The sequence below is a fragment of the Lepus europaeus genome, chromosome X (genome assembly GCF_033115175.1).
Source record: "Lepus europaeus isolate LE1 chromosome X, mLepTim1.pri, whole genome shotgun sequence".
NCBI classification, from domain to species: domain Eukaryota; kingdom Metazoa; phylum Chordata; class Mammalia; order Lagomorpha; family Leporidae; genus Lepus; species Lepus europaeus.
Window position 1 is genome coordinate 43,344,309 of NC_084850.1, and position 22,905 is coordinate 43,367,213.

Genomic DNA, 22,905 nt, shown 5'->3' on the forward strand with positions numbered 1-22,905 from the left:
CCGCAGTGCTGGTCTAGAGTGGGCTTTCATACAGAAATCAACAAACAACAAATGCTGGTGAGGGAGTGGGTAAAAGGTACCCAAATCCACTGTTGGTGGGATTGTAGACTGGTAAAACCACTGTGGAAGATAGTTTGGAGACACCTCAGAAATCTGAATATAGACCTACCATATGACCCAGCCATCCCACTCCTGGGAATTTACCCAAGGGAAATGAAAATAACAAATAAGAGTTATCTGTGCCCCCATGTTTATTGCAGCTCAATTCACAATAGCTAAGACATGGAATCAACCTAAATGCCTGTCAACTGAAGACTGGATAAAGAAATTATAGGATTTATACTCTATGGAACACTACACAGTGGTAAAAAATGAAATCCAGTCACTTGCAACAAAATGGATGAATCTGGAAAACATCATACTTAGTGAAATAAGCCAGTCCCAAAGGGACAAATACCATATGTTCCCCCTGATCTGTGATAACCAATAGAGCACCTAAAAGGAAATCTGTAAAAGTGAAATTTACACTTTGAGAAGCAATGACTTGAACAGCCCTCATCTCAACTGTCAAGGAACAGTTTTTTTTTTTCTTCATACTATTTGTTGAACTCTTAACCTAGAGCTAATCATATGTGTATAAAGTCAATTGAAATAGATCTCAGTAAAAAATAAGAGTGGGAATAAGAGAGGGAGGAGGAAGTCTGTAACTGTAAAGCTGTATAGTTCTGCATACATTCCTACAAACTTACTTCTAAGGGTACAGTTTATAAACTTGCCATGGGACCCCAAATCCTATTAAGATGGGTGGTAAAAATGCCATCTTAAGTGTTAAAGTTATTATATTATGTGTTAAAATGATCATATGGATAGGATTAAGTGTTAAAGGAATCATATACATAAGAGCAAGTGTATGATAATAATAATAGATACAATTAAAAAGGAGAGAATGTTCCAATATGGCAAATAGTCCACACAGCAGACTCATAGAATGAGTCTGACCTCAGACTCAGCCCTTAAGGCATTCTGATCTGGCTGAAAAGCCCATGAGAGCTATTCAGATACTGTGGCAAAAATGTGCTACATGAAGGATCTCCTTGAGTGAGACCCCAGTGGAAAGAAGGGGCCACCACAGAAGGATATACTTTTCTCTGAAGGGAAGAGAGAACTTCGACTTTGCATATGGCCCTAATTACTGATGGAGTTTGTGGATTCAAAAGGCTTCCATAGCCTTGGCAGCTCATGTCAAGAGCCCTGGGTGATCACTGATGTCATACATAAGAGTGTTAATTGTTAAATTAATAACAAGAGGCCAGTGCCATGGCTCACTTGGCTAATCCTCCGCCTGCAGCACCGGCACTCCGGGTTCTAGTCCCAGTTGGGGCACCAGATTCTGTCCCGATTGCTTCTCTTCCAGTCCAGCTCTGTGCTGTGGCCCGGCAAGGCAGTGGAGGATGGCCCAGGTGCTTGGGCCCTGCACCCGCGTGGGAGACCAGGAGGAAGCACCTGGCTCCTGGCTTTGGATCGGCACAGCGCTGGCCATAGCGGCCATTTGGGGGGTGAACCAACGGAAGGAAGACCTTTCTCTCTGTCTCTCTCTCTCACTCACTGTCTAACTCTGCCTGTCAAAAAAAAATTAACAACAGGAGTCACTGTGTACTAACATCCCATGCAGGACCTCTGTCCTCAATGAGTTGTATTATGAGAGTTAACTGTAAAAATTGTTCTCAAATAGTTTGTTGTGAGTGTGTGTGTGTGTGTGCAAATTGTTGAAATCTTTAGTTATTTTAGAGTCAGTCTTCTGTGTATAAAGTTAATTGATAATGAATCTTAATGGAGAATAGGACTGGGAATGGGAGAGGGAGGAGGAGGTAGTGTGAGAGAGGGGGTGGGAGAGTGGGTATAGTGGAAAGAATCACTATATTCCTAAAGTTGTACTTATAAAATTTGTATTCCTTAAATAAAAGGTTTCTTTGGGAAGAAAAAGAAGAAGGACAAGTTACATAGGTGACATTTGTAGTTTATAAGTTAATGGTAATCTTGTGTTGTCCCTGGTGAAAGTGATCCTCTTTTAGGGATCAGGACTTCTAATATTGCAGAGCTCAGAATTCTAAGAATCAGACCTAAAGTTTTCCCCGAGTGGATCAGTTGGAGAAAAAATGAGTGGAGGCCACTCTTGGTTAATCGTTTGTGTTCCAAACATGTGTTTTCTCTTTTGAGAACACTAAGCCATTCAACGTTTTATATTCATGGTATAGATTGAACCCTAGAGTATGGCTGACAATGCTATGAAAATATTGCCTCCAAAAGACTTCAGCTAGGTCTTTACCACAACAGTTTTATGCATGTTCCCATCAATACAGAAGAATATAGATGTTAAAAATATCTATACTCACAGATTTGTGTCTACCCTTCACCACACATACATATCAGTACTAGGGCTGCCCCCAACCCCTAGATGAACTCATCCTCCCAACAAAATTTTCTTTTTCTCTGGTTAAAAATTAATGTCACATTCTTTCTGATGGGGCTTGCCTCCATAAAGCTACATATTATAAAGGAAGGAAATATCTCTTTCATATGATCAAAAAATCGAGGATTTCAGAGGATAATGAGTACTTGTTTTGCTACTTCCTGGTGTGTCCCAGAGCTCCCTATGCTCTCAAGAGGTGGTCGACAGCAATCTTAAAAGTAGTCTTTGTGCATATGTTATTTGAGTGCTGGTTTTCTGTATTTTCCGTAGATGTTGTTCTACCTGGGAAATTTGTGTGCATTTTATTATTCACGTTCCAAAGACAATTCCAAATATTTTTAAGTCAAAATGGTGAATAATTGTGGGCATTTCAGTTTGGTGAGGTATTTTGGGACAAGAAAGTCTGGTGGCCTGGTCTGATCTCTCCCTTGACCTACCATGTTTTGTTTCTATTTTTTTGTTTTGTTTTGTTTTTTGACTTACCATGATGATAGCACTGCACCAGAGGAACAGACGTCCTGCTGCCAGCCACCCGGAGCCTCAGCCTTCAGTGTCAGGCACGAAAGCTCCCGTGTCAGCCTGGAACAGGCAGGGAGGACCCCTCTGGAGCAAGGGAAGGAGGGCCCCTCTCAGGACAGGAGAGGGAAGCCAGCCCCGTCTCAGTCCAAGGACAGGAAGCCTGAGTCAGCACGAGGCCCTGGGCTGGAGGACCCACCAGAGTCCATGTCTCCAGCATCTCTGTCCCTGGTGAGGACAGGGAGCCCTGCTTCCCGGGACACAACTACGGGAGGGTGCGCTGGAGGCAGCCATATGTACAGATGGGAGAAACACACCCGACCAGGTGGAAAGGGGAGCAGGTCAGAAGAAGGGGAGGGAAGAAGAGGGAGAGAGAGCAAGAGAACGAGAGCAAAAGCAAGAGAGAGAGAGAGAGAGAGAAAAAGCACACCATGGTCTTCTCAGAGGACCTGGCAGGCAGTGGACCTGCACCCACGGGTCCCTCCCTTGCCTACAAATCCATTTCCCTGTTGTCTCCTGCCACCACTCTGATGAGCCCTTCCTTTCTGCTCACAGGACTATATGAGTATCACACCTCACCTCAGTTTTGCAGAGATTCAGGTTTTTGATGTTGGGGGCCTTTTGTCCAGTGCCAGACAGGCCAATCAGGAAATAGGTTTGGCTTTGGCTTGGGTCCAAAGTCAAAATCTATGATAGAGAGACCGGTGCAGTGACATAGTGGGTAAAGCCACTGTCTGCAGTGCCGGCATCCCATATAGGTGCCTGTTCGAGTCCCGGCTACTCCACTTCCCATCCAGCTCTCTGCTTATGGCCTGGGAAATCAGTGGAGGATGGCCCAAGTCCTTGGGCCCCTCATCCACGTGGGAGACCTGGAAGGAGCTCCTGGCTTCTGTTTTCAGATGAGTGCAGCTCCGACCATTGCAGCCCTCTGGGGAGTGAACCAGTGGATAGAAGACCTCTCTCTCTCTCTCTCTCTCTTTCTCTCTCTCTCTCCCCCTCTCCCCCTCTCTCTCTCTGCCTCTCTGTAACTCTTTCAAATAAAATAAATCTTTAAAACAATCTATGTTAGAGAAACAGAGTTGAAGGCCCAAGAAGGGGTATCAGAGATCAGTCTTCCTACTGGATACTAGCTCGTCTCTCCTACCCTTACCCTCAATCCCAGCACCAAATTTAAGACCTCACCTTGGGCATATCCCTCTTCAGAGATATGCAGGAAAAGAGCCCTGTATCTTTTTCTACCCTGGTTCTTACTTTTCCTTTCCTTCTTTTCAGTTCATGTGTTATGAAAAGTGGGATGATATCGTGGTATAAAATAATCTTATGCTAACAGTGTCATGGAAGAAAAGTTGACCTGGGAATCCCCTAACTCTGAGGCCACTTATTCAACTAGGTATAACCCCAATCAATCATATTATATGTCAGCTCATATTAGCCATCTCATTCAAATCTCAAAGAAAAAGACTTAAATGCCTTGCTTGAAGTAGATAGTTACCATCTAAATTTGCTGTTTTCATAGAATTAACAGCTGGAGGGAATCCATCCCATAGCCTATTTTTTTTTCCCATTCCTGGTGATGTCATGTTATTTTCACAAGACCACACAGCAACTTGATGGTATAGCTTAGACCAGAATCTTGAGATTCAATTCCCAGGTCATCACACTTTCTACTAGATCATAGTGATGTTCAAATATTTACATGGGATGCTGATCATATAAAAGGGAGCACCAGAGTAAAAAAAAATCAAAATTGAACAATTTAAAGGTAACATCTTCATAGTCATCAGTCACTTAAAATTTTTCTTTTTTCAGTTTTAAGTATTTTGTTGGTCACATTTTTATTGCTTAAAACTGAACTCAAGGGGCCGGTGCTATGGCGCAGTGGGTTAAAGCCACAGCCTGCAGTGCTGACATTCCATATTGGCGCCAGTTCGAATCCCGGCTGCTCCACCTCCTAACCAGCTCTCTGCTATGGCCTGGGAAAGCAGAAGACAGCCCAAGTCCTTGGGCCTGTGCACCCATGTGGGAGACCCAGAAGAAGCTCCTGGCTCTTGGCTTTGGATCAGCACAGCTTCAGCCATTGCAGGCAATTGGGGAGTGAACCAGCAGATGGAAGACCTCTGTCTCTTTGCCTCTCCTTCTCTCTCTGTGTAGCTCTGATTTTCAAATAAATAAATCTTTTTTAAAAAACTGAACTCAAGGCCGGCGCCGTGGCTTAACAGGCTAATCCTCCGCCTTGTGGCGCCGGCACACCGGGTTCTAGTCCCGGTCGGGGCACCGATCCTGTCCCGGTTGTCCCTCTTCCAGGCCAGCTCTCTGCTGTGGCCAGGGAGTGCAGTGGAGGATGGCCCAAGTCCTTGGGTCCTGCACCCCATGGGAGACCAGGATAAGCCCCTGGCTCTTGCCATCAGATCAGCGCGGTGCACCTACCACGGCGGCCATTGGAGGGTGAACCAACAGCAAAAAGGAAGACCTTTCTCTCTGTCTCCCTTTACTGTCCACTCTGCCTGTCAAAAATAAAAAATAAATAAATAAAAAATAAAAAATAAAAACACCGCTTTAAAAAAAAAACTGAACTCAAGATTAAAGTTTTGTCTAGCTTTTACTAGACAAGATGTAGAAAAATGAAATTATCACAATTTCAACTGCGTGATCTTTCCAGAGATATTAAATGCAAACAAACCATTTAATTACTGCCCCCACTCACTACCAAAATAATTATCTTTGGATGGGGAATAATCATTTATATAACACAGCATTGCTACGGTTTTGATACTGTTAAGGGTTCATGTATTAGAAGCCTAGTCCTCACTGTGGCAATGTTAAGTGGTAGAACCTTTAAAAAGTGGGGCTTACCTTCTGTCAGCTTCTATTTGCCTCTCAACCAGAAAACTTAATTGTAGCTTAGACAGCACCTTTCTTGGCTCCTCTAATAATGACTCTGTCCGTTGTTCTAGACCCTGTCTAGCGCACTTGGGCCTCATTCCCTCGTAATCATAACCTCTACTCTACCACCAATGGCTCTACTCCCAACCTGTGTGTACTGATGGTCCTCTTCCCCACTTAATGCTGTTCAGACCTGGTTAATGCCACTCTTAGGAACATTGGTTACTATCCTCACCCTGTCTTTTATGACCTTGTCTAAATATGATCAGAGTCGGCGAACTTGGAAGGCTTCCATAGCCTTGGCAACTCATGACGACAGCCTAGGGTGGTTACTGGTGCCATAAACTAGAGTGTCAATTTGTTGGGTCAGCAACAGGAGTCACTGTGCACTTGCTCCTCATGTGGGATCTCTGTCCTTAATGTGCTGTATGTTGGGAGCCACTGTGCTGGGTTCCCTGTGTAGGCCTTTGTTTAGACTAACCTTCAACTATGTTCCTGTAAGGAGGAGTCACTAGAAAATTCCATGTGTACAGCTCACTGATGTGGTTAGCGCCTGGCCATCTGGCTTCAGTGCTCTCTTTCTTGTACCTTGATAAGCATGTCTGCTAGCTGTGAGACCTCGCTGTAACTCCCTTTCTCAAATTGATACTGATTCCTGTGAAATTATTCCTTTAAACTATGTTGTGAGATGACACCTGCTTGCCCTCGACTGTTACAATCCTTGCCTTGTATTATATAAGCTGCCTCCTTCTCCAATAAAGTGAGACCTTGATCAGAATACTGTCTTGGTCTCCCTTCTCGTGTCTGGTTTGTCTCTCCATTCAGGTCTGCCCTCCTCATGTCCTAGTTGATTACCCCGCGGGCCGGGGCAAGTGGCGCCCAACGTGGGGCATGAGGAACGGGAATTGAGCTGAACGTCGCTGGAAAAGCCGGCTGTTTCATTTAGGTCGCTGCCTCATCTCATAAGAGCCACCGCAGACAATTCATCTGTGATACAGGCCCGGAGAAGGCGAGTGAAGACCTGCATAGTGGCCACCGCGTCCTGACCCGTCCGCGATACAGGCTACGAGGGTAAGTGGAGCGACGAAACTATGGGACAAACAACTAAGCAAGAAATGTTTGTAAAAGGGCTAGAAGCCTCACTCAAGGCACGAGAAGCAAGGGTTAAAAAAGGCGAGCCATAAAACAGTTCATTAATGTTATAGGAATAGTCAGTCCTTGGTTCAAAGAAGAAGGAGTCCTGGATGAGCAACATTGGGATTTGCTCGGAAAAGATTTAAATGTGCATTTAAAGAAACAAAGCAAGCCATGACAAAGGCTGTGAAAACTTTATTGCAGATGTAGAGAATAGGGTTAAAGAAACAAACCGTAGAGCAATTTATCAGTGCTGTTAAAAAAATTAGTCCTTGGTTTACTGAAGAGGGTGTTGTGGATAAGAAACACTGGGAGTAAAAAAATATAGATCAGTGTACACTGGACAGCCCTCACCCTGCATTTAAATATTTCACTTGAAGTAAATGTTACCTGTTGTGAAATTAGTATTACTATGTGAAATGAGAAATTGTCGTGACAAAGTGTCCAGACTACCCATTCTGTTTTTGTATTATGTACTAACTCTACCTTTATTATTAATAGGAATGCTTGGGCAGGTTATGCGTGGTTTGCTTTACAAAAAAAAAATGTAAATCAAAATATGCCGCAAATAGTTAAGATTGCACAAACCTACAAGAATGTAACAATTATAGATAGTAAGAGGCTACTATCATTATGGCTAAATGGTTACCCACCATGTTCCATCCACTAAAAAATTTGTTGTCTTATCAAAAAGAGATGTTACAAATATTTAATGAAACCCAAATCACTAATTTTAGAGTAATGCAAAATGTTAGCGCATTTATTAATTGGACTGTGTGCACCTCAACACGTCTGTTTAACAAGTAACAATGCCTCAGATCTCCATGCCATGGGATTGTCTAGCCAGTTCTCAGGCTGTCTGCAGCAGCTTGAGTTGTTGTATTGGAACGGTACTGTTTTTATGTCCCTGACATGGGTGCCCAAGAAGCTAATTCCTCCTCAGATATGTTTCAATTTATCCTTAAAACGCCTTAAATATTATTGTGTTTGTTGGATGTATACTTGTATGAGAAATTTGTATTGTATTCTTATGATGATGTGTTAAGTACGTCTATACCTCGATGCAACCCTAGGGCCAAATGTAAGGACAGATTTTTGGGATGGAGAGGCTTGTATCTAGGTTCGGCTCTGGTAGACAAGTAACTTTGCTGCCGGATGACCTTCTCCTGCTCTTTGGGAGCCTGGCCAGTTCCCAGGGAGAAGGATAAAGGAATGTTTCTAATAAACAGGTGGGCATGCTTCGTGTCTTGGCTCTCTGGCCAAGATCCGAGACGGGACGCACCGCTTGCCTAAAATCTTAGCAATGAGCCACCCTTGTCCTTGGGGGCTTTAAGAGGGAGCCAGAACAAGCCTCTGCTGCTGCTGTTTCATCCTGGGGGAACACGCAGTCAAGCTGAACGTTAAACGTGCCCATGATGATTACTAATGATGTTTAATTCTCAGTATGGATCCTTTTCCGGTGCTGTGTGAAGATTGCCTAGTGATGACCACAGTACTGTAAATTCTACAAAACATAAGTACAATGCGAACATAAATCAATTGGCTATTGTGGCTGAGGTGTTCTGTGACAGTTCCTTTGATGAGAGATTAGCAAAATGAATTCACTTAAAAACAGGACATTCAGGACCTGCCGCTCTACATGGTATGTCATTATAAAAATAATCAAGGAGGGCTATGCCCAAGAAATGAGGCTGCTATAAATGTGGACAGCAAAAACATGTACAAAAAATTGTCCAAAAGTCAAAAATCAAAATAAGGCTCCTCCTGGGATTTTCCCCCGGTGCTATAGGGGAAGGCATTGGGCCAATGAATGTTACTCCAAAACTGATAAAGAAGGTAATTCATTAAAAAACAGAGTTCGGAAAACTGGAAGTGGGGCCAGCCTCGGGCCCTCCCTACAGGGATCAGAGGACCGTCTTGCTATAGTATCATTAAAGCAATGGAGTCGTGTTTATTGCAACATTCTATTAATCTATGCTCCTTTACCATCTTTCCTCTAAATAATTTTAGTGTGCACTACAAGGCTTGCAGCGTATATTCTTGCAGATTAAACTAAAAGTAACTAAGTCTGTGCACAGCAGACAGCTGAAAAATAATTTGCTGTCACAAATTGGAGTAGTTGGCAGGATCTGTAAGTATACAAAGCAATGCCTTTCTTTAAAAAGAAAACTGAAGTTACATGTGTAACCTGTGATGTTCCTGGCTGGAAAGACCCTCAGTTGGCCTCTTTGGCAAAGGAATGGGCTCTCTGCTCAGGATTGAGTGAGAATTGGGATGGCAAGTTACGGAGTGCTCAGCCTCCACAAGTTATTGAGGTTTTGCAATCAATCAGTGCCAGTAGAAAAGGGGGATGAACTATAGGCTTTGGGAAGGTGAGGATGGATTTTGTTATCTGCATACTGATGCATGTGTAAACAATTTAAAGAGCAGTACAGGATAAATGTAAATTGGGAAAAAGAAAATGCTGCCCTTTGGAATCAAACCGCTAGGTAGTGGTAGGAAAATTATATCAAGCCCCTATACCGCTGCCAGGGCCAACTAAGGTTATTCAGTGTAAACAATATAAAATTCCAGGTGGACATGAAAAAATATCTAAAACAGTAAAAAATTATATTAATGCTGGAATGATAATTCCCATAATCACTAAAAGGAATAATCCAATTTGGCCTGTTAAGAAATCAGATGCTCCCGTGTGGGTGGATCAGTGGCCTTTACCACAGGAAAAGATAAATGCTGCACAGATATTGGTGGAAGAACAATTAACAGCAGGACATATAGTTCCTTCTAATTCTCCTTGGAATAGTTCTATTTTTGTTATCAAAAAGAAATCTGGGAGATGGCGGTTGCTTCAGGACCTTAGGGCAGTTAATGCTACTATGGAAGTTATGGGGGTTTTTACAACCGGGTCTACCGTTGCCTACTGCAATTCCAAAAGACTCTTATATTGCAATAATAGATTTAAAAGATTGTTTTTTATACAATACCTTTACATCCAGAAGATTGTCCCCGATTTGCTTTCAGTGTTCCATCGGTAAATTTTAAAGAGCCCATGAAAAGATATCAATGGAGAGTTGTGCCCCAAGGGATGGCTAATAGCCCTACTTTGTGCCAACAATTCGTTGATGCTACTCTTCAAAAAAATTTGCAAAATATATAGCAATCTATATATTATACAATATATAAATGATATTTTAATAACTGGACCCTAAAAATTTTTGGTGATGCAATGTCTAATGGTAATAAAAGAGCAGTTACCTGGTTTTGGTCTTATCGTAGCCCCTGAGAAAATGCAACTTCAATATCCTTATCAATATCTAGGCTTCCAATTGTACCCATAAAAAATACTTCCACAGAAAGTCACCTTACAAGTGGATTCTTTACAGACTTTAAATGATTTTCAAAAAACTTCTAGGGGATATTAATTGGCTTTGTCTACATCTCCACCTCACAACAGAAGACCTAAACCTTTATTCAATATCCTAAAGGGAAATAGTTCCCCTACCTCCCAACGAGTGCTTACTCCCGCTGCATGCCTACCCTGGGAAAAGGTACAACAAGCCTTATCTCAGAGCTTTGTTTCTTACATTGATTATAACCAACCTTTAATTCTTATTATTTTGATTACAGATTATTTACCCACCGCTCTGTTGCGACAAGAGGCCCCTTTACTTTGGATATATTTACAGGCTACCCCTAAAAAGAATGTTATACCACATTATAATGCAATAGCTAAGATTATAACTAAAGGGTGACTAAAATGTAGAAAAATATTTGGAATAGAGCCGACATGCATATGTCAGCCATATACTAACAAACAGCTTATGTGGCTTCTATCTTTCACCGAAGATTGGCCTCTTGCATTAGCTTCTTTTTCAGGACAAGTTCATAATAATTATCCAGCAGATAAAGTATTGCAGTTTTTACGACAACATCCCTGTGTGTTCCCGCAAAATACCAGCTTTCAGCCTTTAGAAAAAGCTGCCTTGATATTTACTGACGGTTCCAACACTGGTCAAGCTTCTGTAATTCGTGATGGTCACCGTACAGTTATTAACACCCCTTTTTCTTCTCCACAGCTAGTGGAATTAGCTGCTGTTGCGTTTGCATTACAGTCTACCTTGAATGTAGCAGTTAACATATACACCGATAGCAAATATGTGTTCTTATCAGTACCTCAACTAGAAACTTGTTCATTTTTTCCTGAGTCCTCTGCTGCTTCTCCTTTGTTTTCTCGCATATGCACTATCATTCGACAACGTACCTGCCCTTTTTTTATAGGTCATATCCGAGCACATTCTAATCTCCCTGGGCCTTTAGTAGAAGGTAATCGTTTAGCGGATGCTGCTTTTGCGCGTATATTCTATTGAGACAGCTACAAAAGATCATGCTTTACATCATTTAAATGCTCATACACTGCGTTTGAAACACAAAATTACTCGAGAACAGGCTCGACAAATTGTAAAATCTTGTTCTACTTGCTCCATCCTATTACCAGTACCTCATTATGGCATTAACCCTCGTGGTCTGTTTCCCAATCAACTGTGGCAGATGGATATCACCCATTTCCTGAAATTTGGTAAACAAAAATATATACATGTGTCTATTGATACTTGTTCTAAATTTATTTTTGCTCCCTTACATACAGGTGAAGCTATAAGACATATTAGTGCCCACTGCTTACAAGCTTTTGCTTCCCTAGGAACTCCAAAAAACAAATTAAAATGGATAATGGACCTGCTTATATTTCCGCCTCTTTTAAAACTTTTTGTGTAACTTTTTTTATATCTCATGTTACTGACATTCCTTATAATCCTCAGGGTCAAGGCACTGTTAAATGTACACATAATACTTTAAAGCAATATTTTAATAAAATAAAAAAGGGGGAGTTTGGGGTTTCTGCCTTCTAACAAATGGCTCTCACATGTTTTATTCACTTTAAATTTTTTCACATTGGATAAAGATGGTCATTTTGCAGCTGATCAACACTGGCATCCACAAACAGCTGCGAAAAGAGCAATGGTGAAATGCAGGGATCCTATCACCAATCACTCAAATGGACCTGATCCGGTACTGGTATGGGACACGGCTCCTAAGGGATGGGTATTTTTATGCAATCAATTTGCTTTTACATCCTTAGCCCCTGATGATTTTTGCAACTGCTCATTGGGCCGTGTGGCCTCGATGCTAACATCTGTATTTCCAAAGACACGACAGCAACACTCATTACCTGAGAACTGTGATGATGATGTCATCTTAATTGGAGACCTGCCTTTACCATGGCTATATAGCTAGTGGGAGTTCCTGGATTGGCTTATGGAAATAACCATGGACTTCGAAGGCTTGCATGTTTGGTGACCAAAACCATCAATCTTACTGCTACTGCGCTATCCAATATAGCTGAAGAATTGGATCAAGTTCGTTCAGGAGTACTCTTAAACCGAGCAGCTATCGATTATTTGCTATTAAAAGATCATATAAATTGTAAATCTGTACCAGGGGGATGTTGTTTTAACATTACTAACAATATGCCACATAGAGTCTGTTACTGATAAACTTAAAAGTAAAATGCAACATATGTTTATTACTAACCCCCTAACATTTGGAGGATTTCAATGGATTCACTGGTTATTAATGCTGGCTGGACCGCTACTGCTTTTCCTACTTTGTATGGGATGTTTTCCGTGTGTTCTGCAATTTGTGCTAACCTCACTACAGTCTGTATGGACTGACATTCATCATTTAAAACTTTGTACCAAACCTCTTTTGTAATCAAAAATAATTAATATTTGGCTATATGTTTCATCTCTCACCTAATGTCAGGCTAGTCCGATGGTAGTGGGTTATCAGAACTTATTAACATTAGTGTCACTAAAGTTGGTATGCAACCCCCCACTGCTAAATTTGACTGGCTTTAAAAAAAATTAATCATTCTTCAACTGCCCTATCTTAATAAACAAAAAACAACAAGTATTACAGCAAGGTATTCTAGATAATCGTGCAGCCATCGATTATCTTCTCTTATTACATCACAAAAAATGCAATCAAGTTAAAAATATGTGTTGTTTTAATCTTACTGATAACTCTCATAGTATTGCTAGTGAAGTTCAAAAACTCTCAGAACTTGCTTCTCATTTTACTCAAGACAAAGGGTCTGAAAGTTTATTCAATTGACTTACATCTTGGCTGCCAAATTTCTCCTGGCTTAAAGAACTGTTTGTGGGGATTGTAATCTTCCTCATAAGCCTCCTCATAAGCCTCCTTACTGCCTATCTTGTCGGCAGGTGTTTCGTGTATTTTCTAACTAGGCCTTGGAAGTCCCCCAGAAGCTAAGACGGTGGGTAGTCAATGACGGGTAAGATGGGTTGCCGCACATATCAACCTAAGACAGGAATTCATCGATGACGATGGATTCTGATGACGGGTAAGAATGTGCAGGTGGAACCCACAACCTAAGACAGGCACCATCGTTTACTTCATTATAAAATAAAAACAGCACTGCTCACAAAAACGCAGCAGTGTAGCGCTGATGACACGTAATCTCATCTTGCTATATACAAAGAAGGGGGAGATGTTGGGAGCCACTGTGCTGGGTTCCCTGTGTAGGCCTTTGTTTAGACTAACCTTCAACTATGTTCCTGTAAGGAGGAGTCACTAGAAAAGTCCATGTGTACAGCTCACTGATGTGGTTAGCGCCTGGCCATCTGGCTTCAGTGCTCTCTTTCTTGTACCTTGATAAGCATGTCTGCTAGCTGTGAGACCTCGCTGTAACTCCCTTTCTCAAATTGATACTGATTCCTGTGAAATTATTCCTTTAAACTATGTTGTGAGATGACACCTGCTTGCCCTCGACTGTTACAATCCTTGCCTTGTATTATATAAGCTGCCTCCTTCTCCAATAAAGTGAGACCTTGATCAGAATACTGTCTTGGTCTCCCTTCTCGTGTCTGGTTTGTCTCTCCATTCAGGTCTGCCCTCCTCATGTCCTAGTTGATTACCCCGCGGGCCGGGGCACTGTACATTGTGATTTAATGCTATAACTAGTACTCAAACAGTATGTTTCACTTTGTGTTTCTGTGTGGGTGCAAACTGTGTTGAAATCTTTACTTAATGTACACTAAACTGATCTTCTGTATATAAAGAGAATTGAAAATGAATCTTGATGTGAATGGAAGGGGAGAGGGAGCGGGAGAGGGGAGGGTTGTGGGTGGGAGGGAAGTTATGGGAGGGGGAAGCCATTGTAATCCATAAGCTGAACACTGGAAATTTATATTCATTAAATAAAAGTTTTAAAAAAAGGAAAAAAAAAGTGGGGCTTAATTCAAGGTAATTAAATCACTCGGGGCACTGCCCCTGTGAGGAATTAATGTAGTTCTGGGATCCTGGTTAGTTCTTGCTAGAGGGTGGTTATGAAAAGAAAGACTGGCCCCTTCTCACCTTCTGACTTCTTGTCTCACTATGCTGCTAGCTGTCATTAAGCCTTACCATAAGCTAAATTGATAGGGCCACTTGATTTTGGACAGTTAGCTTCCAAAATTGTGAACCAAGTAAACCTCTTTTATTTGTTAAGTTCTCAAGGTCAAGTGTTTTCTTATAGCAATGGAAAATAGACCACTACACATGAAGAAATTAAAACACTTTAATATAAACATTTCCAGAATATAGACTGATATTTTTTGCAACAGTACTTTTGAGAGCTTTTTAAAACTATATATAATCTAAGTTTATAATAGACTATTTAATTTTCCACTTTTAGGACTAGAAAATACAAAAATACACTTCAAATTAGATTTAACAAAGAAAAAAATAAGTGAATTATTTTGTACATTTTCCTTGCACAGAACCAAGAATATAAACAAAGACACGGCAACAACAATAAAATGCCATGAATATTAATAAACCCAAACAAGGAATGGATTCAGCAAGGCCTGGTAATCCTTTCACTTAAAATAAATTATCTCCCATGGGTAAATAATTTAATGTCATATCAATTTTATGAACAAAGTATAGACAACTTCGTTTAGGAAAATTCACTATTTGTAAGAAACGTATTTTTTGGAAAACAAAGGAAAAGTAATTTGACAAAAAGGCATTGAATACTTATGCTTCACTTGGCTTTTGCTAGAGATCACTAAGTACCTGTTCACATAAAAAATTGAAATAACATGAATTTCAAGACACCAAATTCTTCAACCTATTTATTCAACCTTAAGGAAACAAAACTGAAACATTTAAAATCCAAGAGTAGACTCAAAGCACTGACAATTCTTTTCTTCAGAAGGTTTCTTTTTCTCTGATGTTCTTGTGTTCTTGTTTTTCAGGGGCTAGCTTAGGTGTGTGTGTGTGTGTGTGTTTCTTCTTTCAATTAAACTTCAACTTTTCCCAAAAACAAAAGCAAAAGCCAGTTTTCCTGAACTGGTACTCAACTATATTCAATTCTCCTTTCCTTCATGTCATGCTCTTGGTTTTGTCTAAATTCATTTTCTTCACTGATATCTTCAGTCCATTCTCAAGTAAATGAAACTAACCTTTCAAGATGCAAGAGTAGGTGCAAAACATAGACAATTCTGTCTTTTCTTCCGAAAGTTCCTTTTTTGTTTATGTTCTTGTTTCTCAGGGGCTAGGTTTACGCTTTTTTGTTTCTCCTTTCAATGAAACTTCCTCACGGAAAACAAAAACCAGCTTTCCAGAATTGGCACTCCCTCGTTCCACCTCTGCTTTCCTTCATCTCATGCTGTTACTTTTTCTGAACCCATTTTATGAACTGCTTTCTTCACTTCATCCTTGAGGAAACAGAACTAAAAATTCACACTTCAAAGACGGACTCAGTCCAAGATACTGACTCTTGAGGCTTGTCTTAAACAACTTTCTATTTCTGTTATGTTCTTCCTGCGTTCTTCCATTCTTTCTCAGAGGGCAGGTTTAGAATTTATTGTTCACCCTTTCAGTTAAACCCCAATTGTTACACACACCAAAAAGCAAAGCTTTCCTGAACTGACACCATCGACTTCTTCTCTTCATTTGATGGCTTCGTGTTGACTTAAATCCATTATATTAACTGCTTTCTGTCATTCATTCTGTGAACTACAAGTTCAAAATCCAAGAATTGACTCATCCCAGAGCATTTCTTCTTCCGTCCTTTCTTCAGCACATTTCTTCTTCTCTTTCTTGTGCTTGCGTTCTTTCTCAGCAGAGACATCACGGCTTTTTCTCTTTTTCTGATGCTTAAGCTTCCCTCTCCTGACCCTGGCTTTATCTTCCTTTCTATCTTCCTTATCTTTGGCTAAATCTGTATCCTCACAACTCTTTGTCCTTCTATGCTTTGACTGCTCCTCTGCCCTTTCCCCGCCTTCCTCGCCTTCCTCGCCTTCCTCCAGGTGTCGTGTCCTCTTCTCACGCCTCCGTTCATCATCTGCTTGATACTCACGGGCAGAGTTTTCTGAGAAGTGTCTGCAGACGTCCGATTCTACACTCTGTGGGCCAGAGTTATTCTCTTGCTGACTAAGGCTCAGGGGTACTGGTTTTTCTGGGAAATAGTTTCTAGCGAGTTGATCGTAGTTCATCGATTCTAGTCTCTGTCTGTTGTCATCCACTGGCAAGCAATGAGGTAAACTGTTTGGCACGGCTTGTGAAGGACTGTATAGCCCTGGATGGGTCTGGAACGTCTCAAATGGGAGTCTTCGCTCAAACATTCCATGCCCGGGTTTGGTATGAACCATTTCTCTGTGCCTCTGAGTTTCCATAGAGCTAGCACCTGGCTTTCTGAAACAAGTCTTTGGCTCCAATCCTCTGGCTTTCTGCACTTTAATATAATCTTCTAGTTCATCTTGGAAAGACTTATATTGCTTCTTTGAATGAGCTGGTAACCAGTGAGGTAACTGGCTTTTCACTGGTGAAACAATACATGGATGTTGGTAAGTCTGGGGAGTCTCACATGAAAATCTTTGCTCAAACATACTTGGGCTAGGTCGACAACCAGCCATTTCTCTAGACCCAGGAGTCTCCATAGAGCTCTCTCTTATCTTTCTAAAACAAGTCTTTGGCTCTAGTCCTCTGGATTTCTGCACTTTGATGTATTCTTCAAGTTCATCTTGGAAAGGATCATATGTCTTCTCTGAATGAGCTGGTAAGCAATGAGGTAACTGGTTTTCCATTCTTTGAGAAATATCATATGGGCCTCTGTATGTCCAGGAGGTCTCAGATGGGAGTCTTTGTTCAAACGTTCTGTGGCTGAATCTGGAATCAACCGCTTCTCTGTACCTGTGGGTTTCCAAAGAACTCCCTTCCATACTTCTGAAATAAGTCGTGGGCTTTAATTCTCTGGCTTTCTGCATGTTGATGTACTCTTCAAAGTCATTTTGGTAAGAGTCTCGTGTCTGCGTTGAATTCATCACTAGATTGTTAACAAAGGATTCTCTGAAAAGAATACAACAGGAAGTCCTTGTTACCATATTATTTTATTCCAAATATTTTCTTTGCTATCAAAAATATTAGTATAGGGATGAGTGTTTGGAGCAGCAGTCAAGATGCTACTTGGGAAGTCTACATCCTATATTGGAGTGTGTGCGTTCCTATTCCAGCTCCACTTGATTCCAGCTTCTGCTAGTGCGTACCTTTGGAGGTAGCAGGTGACAGCTCAAGAAGCTGGGTCCCTGCCAACCATGTCAGAGACCTGGATTGAGTTCCAGGTTCCTGGCTTCAATCTGGCATGGGACTGGCTGTTGCAGGCATTTGGGGAGTGAACCAATGGATTGAAGATTCTCTCTCTCTCTCTTTCTCTCTCTCTCTTTCTCTCTCTGCCTTTCAATTAAATTTTAAAAAGCTATCTGAAAAAAATAAAACAGCAAGGGCCAAAACAAACTTTAAAAACCTACTTCAGGGGGCCGGCGCTGTGGTGCAGTAGGTTAATCCTCCGCCTGAGGTGCCAGCATCCCATATGGGCGCTGGTTCTAGTCCAGGTTGCTCCTCTTCCAGTCCAGCTCTCTGATGTGGCCTGGGAAAGCAGTGAAGGATGGCCCAAGTGCTTGAGCCCCTGCACCCACATGGGAGACCTGGAAGAAGCACCTGGCTCCTGGCTTCGGATCAGCACAGCTCCGGCCGTTGTGGCCATTTGGGGAGTGAACCAGCGGACAGAAGACCTTTCTCTCTGTCTTTCCCTTTCACTATCTGTAACTCTACCGCTGAAATAAATAAATAAAATTTTTTAAAAAAAAACTTACTTCAGTATGAAAGCTATAGATAATGAATTTTTATGCAAAAAAAAGTAGCAGCAGAGATCTTAAAAATTTTTACGCAAAAGAAAAAATTCTCAGGCCTAGGATGGAAGCAAGGATGGGTATAAAGGAGCAGATGCATGTGATGCTGTTGTGATACTAAAGATACTAAGGCATGGTGGGATGTATAGATAAGTATCAATAATATCAAGAACCTTGATAAATGGTCTGATGTGAATTTCATGTCGTTTTTAAAGTTTTGGTTAATCAATTCCTTGTATAGATCTATAACTGTTACTGATATTTATACTGGAAATCTGAATTTAAAACGTTTAAATTTACTTTAATTTGATGAGTCAGACGATTTAGCTTCTAAGTACTTGAACTCAAATAATGTAAACATATTCTACTAGAATAAAATTGATTTCAAAATCAACACACCAATTAAACAATAGTTAAATGTCCCTCTGACCTGCAACCTGAATTGCCCATGTCCATTCAGTTCTCGTCTCCTTAAGATAACAGAATAGAATGGACTAAACATTTATTGAGCTCCTACTTTGTGCCAAGCCAAGTACTTTATAAATATGATTAGATTTTATTGTAACAACCTTGTGTCAGAACTGTCCATAGTTGCAGCCTTGATAGATAAATCTGATATTCTGCTCCAGGTCTGTCTAACAACAAGACCTTTGTTCCTAACCACTATACCTCAATGGAAGGATGATGCCTGGGTAACTGAACACCTGTAACAAAGTCCTTGGGCCCCTGCACCCACGTGGGAGACCCGGAAGAAACTCCAGGCTCCTGGCTTCAGATCAGCCCAGCTCAGGTCTTTGCAGCCATTTGAGGAGTGAACCAGCAGATGGAAGACCTCTCTCCCCCTCTGCCTCTACTTCTCTGTAACTCTGCCTTTCAAATAAATAAATAAATAAATAAATAAATAAAAGTACATAAAAGGGTACTGGATTAGAAGCCCTAGTCTTTAGTGTCCTAGGAACATTTATGCAAAAATACTTACTTAGCTTGATGTTCACTTCCTTGCATATGGTACTGGAACATAGCTAAAGATGTAAAAGTGATACCGCAAATATGACAAGCATAGGTTTTCATACTAAATGCTGAAAAAAATTAGAGAATTCAGGTTAGGGTCAGTATGGATATACTTCAAATTACATAATATTACAGCTGGACAAGAATTTATTAGAGATCATCTACTGGAAATTTCTCAATAAAGATTGAGTCCAGAGAGGTAAAATGATTTGGTTGAAGTCATAGAGTCAGGTAGCAGTAGTGTTGGCCTCTCAGAGGCCATGTGCCTTAATTTAGTGTCCAAATTTCTTCACACCATGCCACAATGTTTCTCTAGTCTTGATTTCTTCCCTGAGAATCTTTTCTCTGCCTGCTTACCATTGCTAAATCGAAGGGCAGCAAGCACCTCAAATTTAGCATTCCAAATCAACCTTTGACTCTTAATACTTCAGCCAACATATTTTTGCTTGTCCAAATTCTCTTTTCACCCAACCAAAACCTGAAATGTCCCAAAAGATTAAAGACAAATAAAAGTAAATTTTTACTCTCTTACCTGAAATCACTGTAGTGCATTAGTTATCAAAAGTAACTTCCACAGAGAGAGGTTCAGTGAGCCCCACTCTCAGGATAAAAGCTGAAAGCAAAATTCTAAAGCAAAACTACTCATTACTATTGTGTAGAACTATAGAATTGGAACTATGTAACAGTTACTTCACTATTCTGTTTCTTCGGTAGAACTAGAATCAGAAGATTGATTAATTTTTATTTTCTTAATCTCTTGATCCTTCTACATTCTCTTTGATCAGAAGCAGAAAATTAATAAATTTCATGAGTGGGCCAGCGCTGTGGGATAGTGAGTAAAGCTGCCGCCTGCAGTGCTGGCATCCCATATGGGCACTGGTTCGAGTCCTGGTTGCTCCACTTCCCATCCAGCTCTCTGCTATGGCCTGGGAAGGCAGTGGAAGATGGACAGGTGCTTGGGCCCCTGCATCTGCGTGGGAGACCCGGAAGAAGCTTCTGGCTCCTGGCTTTGGGTCAGCCCAGCTCTGGCCGTTGCAGTCATTTGGGGAGTGAACTAGTGGATGGAAGACCTCTCTCTCTCTCTCTCTCTCTCTAGCTCTGCCTTTCAAATAAATAAATCTTTAAAAAAATTATCAAGTAATGATATTCTTTACAAAATTAGAAAAGAATTCCTAAAATTCGTATGGAATTGCAAAGACCCAGAACAGCTGAAGCGATCCTGAGCAAAAAATATATATATGTTCAGGCTGTAGGCATCATAATACCTGACTTCAAAGCATTCTACAAAGATATAGTAATTAAAACCATCACATAAAAAATCACATAAATCAATGAAAAAGAATGGATAGCGCAGAAATTAATCCATGTACATACAGCCAATCAATTTTTGACAAAAGCACTCAGACCATACATTGAAGTAAGGACAATCTGTTTCACAAATGGCACTAGCACAATGGGATGTATAGATGTAGAAAAATGAAATTAGATCCATGCCTCTCACCATACAGAAAAATCAACTCTAGATGCATTAAAGACCTAAATTTATGACCTGAGACCATGAAGTTGTTCAAAGAAAATGTAGGGGAAGCATTCCAAGACATTGGTGTAGGGGATGATTTCTTGGACAAGACCTGCACAGCACAGGCAACAAAAGCAAAACTAAACAAATGGGATTATATCAAACTCAGAAGCTTCTCTACAGCAAAGCAAACTATCAATAAAGAGACATCCAACAGAATGGGAAGAAGTATATGTGAGTTACCTATCCAACGAAGGATTAATATCCAGAATATATTAGGAACTTTAAAAACTCAGCAACAACAACAACGACAAAAAACCAACCAATCCAGTTAAGAATTGGGCAAAGGACCTTAATAGAAGTTCTCAAAAGGAGAAATACAAACAGCCAACAAATATATGAAAAAACGCTCAACACCGCTAGCTATGAGGGAAATGCAAATCAAAACCTAAATGAGATATCCCCTCACCCCTGTCTGAAGGGCTAGAACCCAAAAGACAGTGAGTAATTAACAAAACACTGGCAAGGATGTGGAGAAAGGGGAACACTTACACACTGTTGGTGGGAATATAAATTATTGCAGCCACTGTGTAGAATACTAGAAACAGACTTGCCATGTGATCCAGCAATCCCACTTCTGGGTATATACTGGAAAGACATGAACACTTTATATCAAAGAGATACTTGCACCACCATGTTTACAGCAGTATTGTTCAAAATAGGCAAAATATGGAATCAACCAAGGTATTCATCATCAAATGAATGGATAAAGAAAATGTGTGTATATATACACAATGGGATATTATTCAGCTATAAAACATAATGAAATTCTACTACTTGCAACATGGATGTAACTGAAGGATATTATGTTGAGTTAAATAAGTTGGACAGAGAAAGAGACATACTGCATGTTCTCCTTTATATGTGGAAGCTAAAATTAAAAAAGAAAAATCAAAAGAAAGAAAGAAATGCCAGTGTGCTAACTGTTGCTGCAAATAGTTTTATCAATCTTTGTTTTATACATTTGCCAAAGCAATGGTTAATAATGTTATACTACTATATTTTTAATGACCTATGATTACTTTAAAATTTACTGTATATGGGTGAAGTAATCATCTTTCCATTTGATCATTATTTATAGCCCTACTCTATATTCCTTCTAAACTGGGGTCTTTTTGCTTTTATTTGTTAAATTTAGCTAGTGGAGCATTAAGCCCTTGATTTTAATCTAAAAATACCTTATCTCTGGGCTGATTAATTATTAGGTTAATCACTACCAAGTATATTGTCCTCCTCTGAGCAAAGATTTTTCACAGAAGCAAGATTACTCTGACAAGGAATGAAAGCTGCTGATTTTGAAGAACATATGACTCTGATCACTATTGACATAAACTTCATTGGGAGACTAGAAGAATTCAGCAGGTTACATCACAATCTGAATGAAAGATCTCTCAAAACTCTCCTCCTTCCCTGTCATCTGATGTTGTGCTCACAATGTTACTTTATAATTTGATTTCCCATATTTGACATCAAGAAAATGATAACCTGCATGACAGACCTCAAGAAAAATTAGGAACTGAAATTATCTAACTACTCCTACTATTTATCATAAATCAATATCTGAATGATAATACATTAACTCAAAACTACAATGTTTCCCAAACTTCCCCGTTAAGAATCACTTGGGCTGTTAGTTAAAAGTATAGATTCCCAGGCCACTCCCCTGAAGAACATGATTCAGTGTTTCTGGGGCAGGGACAAACAACTTGTATTTTAGTGAATACCACAAGTGATCACTACCACTCTGCAAGAAATATACATAGGGAATAGCTTTCCATTTCCTGGGTCATTTATCAGGCTCTTTCCAGTTAATGAGTCCCTGATTTGAGGCTGATCAATTCTGATGATTCTGGATTTCCTACAAAGCTAAAGAACTAACTCCAGGACTGCGCATCTTCACAGCAATCCTAGTAAGGAAATTATTACTTCCTTTATGTTACAGATGTAGAACCTAGGCTTCAGATTAACTTGGCCATTGTCATATATTTTGAGGGCTGTTCAAGTTACCCAAGATAAACAGCAGTCCTGATTTCCCCTAGATAACTGCTTCTCAGTGCTGA

The 22,905-nt window shown here is 40.5% G+C and overlaps 1 protein-coding gene across 1 annotated transcript in view; it reads right to left on the reverse strand.

The window, feature by feature from the left end:
- Positions 1-16,092: 16,092 nt before the first annotated feature.
- ZMAT1 (zinc finger matrin-type 1) overlaps positions 16,093-22,905 on the reverse strand; it is a 37,381-nt gene continuing 30,568 nt past the window's right edge. The window contains exons 5-6 of the mRNA XM_062184368.1: positions 19,235-19,334; positions 16,093-17,416 (exon numbers count right to left, since the gene is read on the reverse strand). Coding sequence (XP_062040352.1) covers positions 16,093-17,416; positions 19,235-19,334 — 1,424 coding nt within the window. The remainder of the gene's footprint in view (positions 17,417-19,234; positions 19,335-22,905) is intronic.